Here is a 10067-nt window from a genome sequence, read left to right as displayed (position 1 = left end):
CACTCAGGTTGGATGACGATGTTTTTAAGAAAAGAGTAATGCTGAAAACATGTAGAACAAAACCCAGAAAGCTCTCATTTAATTTCCCTTTACTCCTGCAGTAGAAAGCTCTTTTTCAGGGATATAACCTGCTAACATTCTTTAATTTTTTCATCATCTCTTCTCACCAAGACTGACTATAATATACTAATTTCAAAGTCACTCACTCTTGGTGTCCAGTCACAGATCATTAAAAAGTCACACTGTGCTGCTCTTCCTTAGCTCAGCAGGTGGTATCTGCTTTGGCCATGCCCCACATGTGCAGAGGGAAGCAGCAGCTGCCGTTCCTGACTCTAGCTGCTCTTTCTTACAGGTGTTTAAGGTTGCATGCAGGAGCAGAAGTACAGTATCCAACTGAATTTCCATAGTGGATCTCCATCACTAAAATAAACAAGGATCAAATGCCAGGCACTATGTCTACTCAGAGATATTGAGATATCCAGGGAGTGGATCAAGAGCACAAGTCCTGTGAGGAGCAGCTGAGGGAGCTGAGGTTGTTTAGCTTGGAGAAAAGGAGGCTCAGGGGGGACCTCATCACACTCTGCAACTGCCTGAAAGGAGGGTGCAGCCAAGGGTGGTGGGGTTGGTCTGTTCTACCAAGTAACAAAAAAATGGCCTCAAGTTGTGCCAGGGAAGGTTTAGATTGGATACTAAGAAAACTGTTTTTCTTGGAAGGGTTGTCAAGCAGTAAAACAGGGAAGCGAGTCACCATCCCTGGACTTAGTGGATGTAGCACTCAGGGACATGGTTTAGTCATGCACTTGGCAGTGATGGGTTAACAGTTGGACTCAAGGGTCTTTTCCAGCCTAAACAATTCTATGATTCTGTTGACAGGTAAAGCAAAGAAGAAAATAAAGCCACATTCTCACTTTATCAGAAGAATGAACCAGGTTAAGCCTTTTGTATTTACATCACTGATTCTACCCAAAACGTGATCAATTTACAGGGGTAGGACTTGATTCAGCCAAGGAACTCCTGCAATAACTGGCTTCTGGAGAACAACTTCTCCTGAAAAATCATTGGGAAAGACTATATATTGCCCTAAAAGAGGGGGAAAAGTTTGGAAATAATGGCAACCTGCCACCAAAAAAAAAACCTCTGCCTGCAAGAACTGCCAGTTGGCCAATTCCCATGCACAGTACTGAGCAGTTGCTTAAAAATAGCTGCTTATTCCATACAAATAATTCTAAACTCCGCATGTACCAGAAAGCACAAAACACCGATGGTTAGCTGGTGCACCTAAAGAAAGGAGCTGAAATATAAAAAGAGATTCACATTAAAAGGCAAGAACAATTAGAGAAGAAAAGCCATTACATTAAAAGCACTCCTTCAGGCAAGCGACTGTTCCCGCATCAGTGTTTACTGCAGGATCAGCTACCTGAAGGTCCTGGTGGCAACACCAGTAACTTACAGTGACGCACATTGTAAATAACTTCAGAGACAAATCAACCAAAATATTCAGCAATCCAAGTTCATCCCTGTAAATTGCACAGAGACATAGCCTTTTTTAAAATGCCACAAACTAAGTTAGGCAACTCCCAGCCACTTTTGGCATGGCAGGTTTTGATACACTGACTGAAAGACTACAGCTCATCTTTAAATAGAATTTGGAAGACTAAATAGCTCTACATATAATCTTACATATGTAAAAATTTTTAACAAGAAAAGAATTGGAAGTCTCCACTTTTGTTTTTTAATTACTCTGATCATAACAGCTGTTGGGACTTGAAGTCAGGCAAATTTCATACAGTGGCAATTTTAGGAGCAGCACCTGAATTCAAATTAAAAATTTTGTAGGCTGAGACACCAAAATACCTTGCTAAATGAGTAGTCTTTTAAATTACATTTTTATTTTGCAAGAAAATAAATTATACAACTTAAAAAATAAAATTCAAAAATTAAGCAGTACATCAAAATAGTTCAGCTGGACTGCCATACAGAAACTACCACCATTCAAAATTGTACAGCATTATTATCTTGGTAGTGGCACACATTCAAAATTGTAAATACCATACGGAGATAGTTATTACAACTCAGGAACCCGAGTTCGCTCAACACTCCAGACTACATATAGTGTATATGACAGGAAAGCTTTCATGTATTGTTTATTTCACAAATATGACCTTCAAGAATTACAAAGATAGCATCCCAGTCATTTAGATGAAAATAGAAAACAGTTTGAGATAGCAAATCTTTCTGTAAAACTATCAAATCTTTTTGCCAATTGTATTTTTAAAATTTGCACTTTACAGGACAATGGCATCCCAATGCAGATAAATGCAAGATGTGAACATTCAGAACATTTCTATTAATTTTAAAAAGATGAAAATGAGAAAGTCACATTGTCATTTGGAAATGTAACTGCATTACAGTCATAACAAAAAATAAATGAGTAAAAGTAGAAGCTAGGGACATCAACTGTGGAAAGAGGAAAATGGAAGACTTCAAAATTGAAACTGAGATTATCATCAAGTTGTTGGGACAGAGAAAGATTTAACAGTATTTCTTAATTAAACCCATTAAGAGTAATTCCCCCCCCCCCCCATCGTTCTACACCAGATTTCATTCCTTAGCTATTCACCGTGGCAGTGTGTGTGGCAACGTGTTTTTCAGATGCAGCACCTCCTTAAGCTAGGTCTTTGGACATATATATTCATAGCTAAAAACTGCAGCCTTAAAAGTGCATTGTTGCCATATTGCAAGTGAAGAATAGTTTTCATTTAGATCTGAACTCCACCCTCTCCAAGAGAACAGCTTACCCCAGGTATCTCCCTGTGCCCCAGGTGATACTAGTTTTAAGTGCATATTGGTGAAATGACCTGATGAAGGATGCTAAACATGATTCTGCATCTTTTAACAAATTTGCTGGTGTCTGTCTTAGATTTCATAAAAAACCCGACATCCATTTCTGGTATATATTTAAAGAAAAAATGACCATACCATAGGCACATTACCAATTCTATTTCCATCCAGGGTTTTGAGAAATGTATAGGTAACAACCAGATTGTATTGTATTTATTAGTTGAGGGAATGTGTAGCTCCTTTGCTTTTAGCAAGCTTTTCCTTTCTGCATACATTCCAGCTTCCTAAACAGTTGTATCTGAGATGGAGTCTCTTAAACTTCTCTCTCAAATCTAAACCAATGGCTTCAAAATTACCACGTGACCATTTCACACCTTTCTTCTCTGGTTAAGGGTCGGAATTTTTCATGTTGAAGAGTGTGCTCAGACTGTCACGTTCTCCCCAGTTATCCCAAGTAAGTATTTATTACTTTAAAGTTACAAAGACTGAAAGTCTTGCAGCACAAAGTGTTTTATTAAAATTTTGTTTTCTAATGTTCAAATAGTTTAATTGGTTAACTACACAGAGCACCACTTCCTTTTGATTCTGAATTGCAACACCACAGGGCCAACATAAAAGATGCAATATTTTTAAATAGCATCTACTTTTGAGTATCAATAAAAGCATGTAACACAAGCTGTAGGATTTCAATCAATTGTAATTGGCCAGGCCTTGATTTTTTCATCTCGTGGTCATGAAACCCTCACTACAAAGACTTTCTTACTCAAACAGATGTCCAAATACACACTGTTCTCAGGCAGTCACACCGGCATTTCCATTAGTAACAGAGCACACAGCTGCTTAAGGGTGCAAACAGTCATTCTTGGAGAGTTTGCTTTTAAACCACTCCTACTGTATACTTTACTGTAACCATGTGAAAGTAAAACTCCTCCTCTAACTTACTGGAAGGCTTTCTTTTTTGACTAAAGTTCATTGTATCCTCTTCCCCATTTCATCATCAAAGAAGATGAGGCCTTTAGATGTTGAAGTTCAACTGGTTAATTAAAAAATAACTTCATACACTTGCAATTTAGAAGAAATATTCATACAGAACTGAATAAAGCGCAACTTACCTTTGTCCTAAGACAGGCACTCTGCTCCTATGACTCATGGTATCGCTCCAGTACATGCTGGGACATTTCAGAACAGCAGAGAGTAGGGCAGTGCCAAATGACTATTCAGATGATTGAGAATGGAAGAGGTAACATTAAGAAGTTGAGATTCCTGATGTGTGTTTGGCACTCTCTCTACATACACTGAACAAGGTATTTTACCTTAGCATTTTATCATTTTCATCAGAAGTGGACTTCCTACCCTACCTGTTACAAAATAAAAAGCAGAGGGTTTATTTTTCATATAAAGATGTTGACTAGTCCAACTGGATTAACCTTGCATGTATATAAAAGTTACCACTGAGGAAATAGTACAGGGGTCTTCAAGTGTTATTCTCTGTGGGAGTTGTGCATAAATTACTCTTTAATGCATCCTGATATATGTAGTCATACTGAAATATTTGGAATATAAATATTAAATGTACAAGGAAATACACTTAATATTTCTGTTCCTATAGCAGACCCACCCATGAAAACTGCTTTTAGAGTGAAGTATCATTCAAGAAACTTTTACCTTGTCAAAAAGGATTGTAGCAAATCACCCATCTAAATTAAGGTAACAACATATCCACTTGTTTACATGAAACAATTTAAAAACAATGATCTCTTGCTTAGAGAAAAATATCACTGCTGACTTGGAATTAATTTTGTGTCAATGTGCCAATTTTTAAAATCCAGTTACTAGATTGAAGCACTGCTCTAGCAAACAGGTTTTAACTGTAACAAATATGTATCAGTTGTGATGCATGTGTTTGTGTCTCTCAAATGTTATTACATGAAAAGGATCAGAGGTGGACAGTACATTACTCTGTTGATCCAAAACACAAAAGTGAAAGTGCTACTTCTAGTCCTAATTGCATTAAAAAAAAACAACAACCCAAAAACCAAAACCAAACGAAACACAAAACAAATCCAAAACAAAACTAATAGCAGTTCCTCAGTGCATGAATATTTGAATATTTTTTCCTTGTGCAAGTACTGGTCACCTAAAAACCCAAACCTGTATTCTTCCTGGTGGGTATAAATCAAATCTACTTTAAAAAGTTCACAATGGGCTCTTCATGAATGCAAGTTTCCCACAAAACAGCATGCTGTTAAAAGTGTGCAACATGAAGGGAATGCCATCATGCTAGCTGAATGAGATTGGCAAAATATAGTCCTCTGTAAGGTAAGGCAGGGATTTTAATATGTAACGAAAGTCAAAACAAGTCCTTCTGCAGCACAAACTGTTGCAGCTGTCTGTCCAAGCACCCTTCCATTCATGTTCTCAGCATCCTGCAGAGTCCTCCAACTATGCCATGTATATAAAGGTGTTGATATCCGACTCATCTCTTCTGATATATTTGTGCTCTATAAGCCATTCAATTTGCTCTTTTATCATTTTCTTTTGTGGCAAGAACATGTTTTTCAGTATTTCTACCAGTTCAGTCTGAAGCTGGGCATTAGTAATTTTCTTCCGCATCTTCATTATTTGGATGATAGCCTCCTGGTGGGGGACAAGAGGAAAAGAAAAATTATTTTTAAAATGCCTGGGTGAAGTGACAAAATGAACACAGCATTAATAGGAGGATCCTGGTAAGGCAAGACAGCAAGGCAATCTGTATTTTTCCTTAGAAATCAGAACTATGCTGCATTTTTCTAGCCTGTATAGAACTGCTTTTACAAAGAAGCTGATAAAGGAAAAGAATGAAGCACTGGCAAGATGCAAGAGATGTAAGACAATTCCAGTCAAAGGAGCAGTTAAATCCTGTATCTAGAGTGTGAATTAATTATTCACTAAAACCAAATGTTCACTCACTCCCTGAACAGAAGTTGCAGTTTCCTAGGTGACTTGTGATATACCTTGTGAACATCTCACTCACTTCCTAAGTACAACTAGGCATTAACCCTGCTGCTATCAGAATGGTTACATCATATGTTACATCAGGTGGTACAACTCACAATGTGCATGGCCTGCAATCCAACCTGACTGATAGAACAGACCTGAAACTTGAAGGTAAAATGAGACTCCATTGTATGTAATTGCCGGGGCTCACCCCCAGATTGGGGTGACCCTGAAAGGGGGAAAAGTCTCTCCTCCAACCCGAGCCTTCAAAGAAAGACTCAGTAGTCTTCAGTCGTCCGGTCTCAAGGTAGTTTATTGTATTTTATCTAAAAGATTTTCTTCCTGAACTGCTGCGGTCCATTCAGCAGGCCAGACAAAGGCACACACACACACACTGACACTGTCTCTGACACCCTCTGACTGCCCAGGGGGCTGGTGCCATCTTTTATATCACACATTACGTGTTAAATGGTTATAATTTTCCCCCAGTGCCTATTACCTATATTGAATGGTGACTTTCTACTCTAAACCAACCAGTGAGTGCCAACATCACCATGAACATGGAGGTTAGGAAGGAGAAAGAAGGACAGGGCATGCCCAAATCCCTCCATCTTAGAACTTCTGACCCCCATGTACAAAACTCAGACCCCTCTGTACAAGGCCTAAAACCCCCCTGTACAGCACTCAAAGATTCTTCCTTTCACGTTGTGACTACTTCTACTATAATATCTAAACTTTTGTGACTTCTTGTCTTCCTGCAAGGTTGGTAAATTGTTCCATGGATCAGATTCAAAGCCACAGGGGTTTCCGGCTGCATGCCAGGGTCTCAAATGCTTCTGACCTGGGCCCGGAACATCCAAGAGTGTCTGAGGGACGTTCTGGATTCTGACATGTAATGATCCCTGATGCCAGAAAAAAAATCAGGCTTTTTTAAAAAAACTATCAGCTCAAAAGATTTGGCATGAGTAGCTGACTATCAACCACAGAGCAGGAAGCTGCAGTTTGTACAGCTAAGATGCACTTTTCAACTTCTCCTCTAAAGGAGAAGTCATAGTACTGTTACGACAGTGTGATTCCACCTCCAAGATTATTCTCTTCATACAGACCAAAGAGATATCAAGATCAACAATGCTGTTTATTCATGGTGGTGGTGAGTGTCAGTCAACATTACCAATCTGCTGCTGTCACCCACCCCATACCACATGCCTTCACCACTTGCTTAATATCTGCTTTGTCCTCTTTGAAGATGATGACCTGGTACTTCAGACCAGGAGGCTGATAACTACAAGTGCACAAACACACATGAAAAATCAGGTAATCACAAGGATATAGAGTCATACAGCAGAAGTCATTCCAATGGGATTCAAAGGCACCCATTTCATACATCAACATCCAACCGTAGGCAGCATGTAATGATAATACAACTAAAAAAATAGGGGAATTTTGCATTCCTCTGGCAGGTTACTTGCCTGGGTTCGCAATATTCTTAGCTGGACTATTCCTTCATTCTCCTCTTCCCGCATTCTCTCTGTAGTAAGTTGCAATCGACCAATCAAATTTATCTTGCCCCTTTTCTGAACTTTAGCGTTTTTTCTGAAAAAAGTTGTATTGCACGAAAGTGAGCAAAAAAAACCCAAAAAACCCAAAAACAAACCCCAAAACTTTCAATTACAGAATTCTTGTTAAACTTAAATTAGCAACAAGTACCATGACAGATCAGATACTTATAGGTTATTAGCATTAAGGCAGTGAGAGAACTGTCTGACAGATCAAACTCAATGCCAATGTCTCCGCACAATGAAACCTAAATAATGCTAGCAAGCATTACAAGTAAATCCAGCAGGTGAAACAACAGAATTTCAGAAAAATATATTTCAATTTAATTATATAAATGTAGGGCTCTTTGGAGGAAGGTTTTACAACAAAGTTCAGGAAATATGACTAATTAATATTCCATCAAAGAACTGTCTGGGACAAAACCCAGCTATTGCAACAAAGAAAGCTGATGGCATTCTTCAGTGGTCACCCACAAACTTTCTCTATAACCTGTGTCTTCTGTCATGTCCTCTCATCATTTCATAAAGCTCAGAATCCTGATGACAGGAATAAGCATTATGGCCCTGGGCAACAAACTAAGCCAAAGGAAAGCAGATTCATCACTTATCTCTTTCTCCACAGATCCAGATGTCCAGCTGCTGCTAAGAATGAGGCACACAATCTGAGGTTCCTAGCAAGGAACTCATCATAGGCATTGAGAGTATAGGCAAGCAAAAGCAAGTAAACCACGCTGAATGTAGTATGTATCACTTAGACATTCCCTCTTTGTATTATCTTGTGCTTGAAGGATTTCAAAGCACCAGTAAAAGAGTACTGCAATTCTCACAGAAATAAAGACACGCCTCTCTGGTGAGAGCCACACCAAAAATCCTGGCTCTTGACAGCACACCACATTATTAAGCAGCTTCACTTCTTTTTTTTCAACTTATTACTCTGTTACTGAAGTCCTCTGTGTGTATAATAATCAATGCAGCACTACTGAATACAAGCTGTCTTCCATGAAATTTCATGGACTTACTGCTAGCTGGAACACAGCAAAGCCTCCAATTTTGTACCTCGTCCCTAAGTGTGTAAGAAATTTACTTTTGCAAAAATCAGAATTATGAAAACATTTGTTTCAAGAGGCTGCTGGAGGTCATCTAGTCCAATCACCTACTTGAAGCATGACTTGCCAAAATAAGTGAGAGCAAGGAAGCAAAGCATGCGTCTAGATTAATTTTGAAAACTTTCAATAACAAAAGTTAAGTTAAAGTGAATTCCTTTACTTATAAAACAGTACATTTTTATTTTACTTTTCAAACATCATCTTACATTAAACTGAACTCCTGGTTCACCGAGAAGAGGGTTCCTTCTGTAAAGTCTTTGGGTGAATTGACTTGAGGTTCATATAATAAAACCTGACGTTTCAGCTTTGGAAATGCTACAAGAGACTACAGAGAAAAGGGGAGGGGGAGAAAGAATGAAAATAAAACACCAGACTTTCTAAATGGAAACAACTACTTTCTACAAGAATAATTCACTGCGGTGCTGACTGTAGTGAGGGAACCACATAGCCTTGTTTGGAACTAGTAAAATCAGAGAGGGGACACAGTTTACCAAATCTCCTTCTGAAATGAGTTAGCATAAGCAAAATCGTACAAAGTAGTAAAATACACAAACTCATGGCTACAGAAGTGGTGTTAAGTCTGACTTACGTGATTTCTCTCTTTATTCATGAGCTAAATAATTAGAAGTCTGCTAAAGCAAACATTGAAGTTATTTTTAAGCAACATGTATTTACCAGGTGTCACTAGTTTTCTAGAAATAGACCAGACCCACTTGACAACACACAATCATAACTCTCTGCTTTAGACAGCATATGGTCAAAAAATTCTTGCAGTTTCCAAAAGCTTGTGAAGTAACACTGGGTAGGGAGAACATATTAATGTAAAGACTGTGTGTGCTCAGCAGCAGTACAAGGAGCCAGCACTGCAACTGATTAATTACCAAGAAAGGCACATTTCAGTTTCAAAGCGTTATCAGACAGTGCTTTAAAAATACTAATCCAGTATTTCAGAGTACAAAAATCAAGAAGCAATCTGTTTCAAGAGAAAGGGATATACCCATAAAGTCCTCCTAAGTTCTGCATCAGGGAGTTCAGTTGCCAGTTTAAGATTTTCAAAGCTGATCTTCTCTCTGGGTCTTTGGTTCCATGCAAACAACACAGCCAGCTGAAATGTTGTTACCTCTAAGTCATACTGGCCAACCTCGTTCTTAAATGTTATCTGTAAAAAGGATGAAAATTTTACTTTTAAGTCTGTCTGAATCACAAGCTTTCTTACTGTTATAAATAAACAGAGAGTGCAGTCATTAAGACTGATACAATGAAAACTACACACTTACAATTCCATTGGACATGAGGTGGTGCCAGTGGAGTTTTCTACCACTGTGATTCTTTTTATAAAATTCTTCCACCTCTGGGATGAGATCTTCTAATTCCGTGGGCAGTGAGACAAACACTTTTTCAGAACTTCGGGACCAGGCACCAGCATTTAAAATTTTAATATTCACAGAGTCAGCTGTAGGATGATATTGGATTATATGAATCTCCAGGTATAGCAGATAGATAAACCAAAATGTTTTGGGTTTCTTTCCTACTCTCAACACAATTCTGAAGGATTGAATTTTTAGAAAGTTACAGGGTGTCTACCTAC

General features: G+C 38.4%; 1 protein-coding gene across 2 annotated transcripts in view; it reads right to left on the bottom strand.

The window, feature by feature from the left end:
• Nucleotides 1-1867: 1867 nt before the first annotated feature.
• Nucleotides 1868-10067, bottom strand: part of CUL5 (cullin 5) — a 32348-nt gene continuing 24148 nt past the window's right edge. For both annotated transcript variants that reach the window (XM_053970025.1, XM_053970024.1), the window contains exons 15-19: nt 9757-9932; nt 9477-9638; nt 8686-8804; nt 7287-7410; nt 1868-5478 (exon numbers count right to left, since the gene is read on the bottom strand). In XM_053970025.1, coding sequence (XP_053826000.1) covers nt 5284-5478; nt 7287-7410; nt 8686-8804; nt 9477-9638; nt 9757-9932 — 776 coding nt within the window. In that variant the 3' untranslated portion in view covers nt 1868-5283. The remainder of the gene's footprint in view (nt 5479-7286; nt 7411-8685; nt 8805-9476; nt 9639-9756; nt 9933-10067) is intronic.

The sequence above is a fragment of the Vidua macroura genome, chromosome 2 (genome assembly GCF_024509145.1).
Source record: "Vidua macroura isolate BioBank_ID:100142 chromosome 2, ASM2450914v1, whole genome shotgun sequence".
Taxonomy (NCBI): Eukaryota; Metazoa; Chordata; class Aves; order Passeriformes; family Viduidae; genus Vidua; species Vidua macroura.
This window is presented reverse-complemented; position numbering and strand designations above follow the sequence as displayed.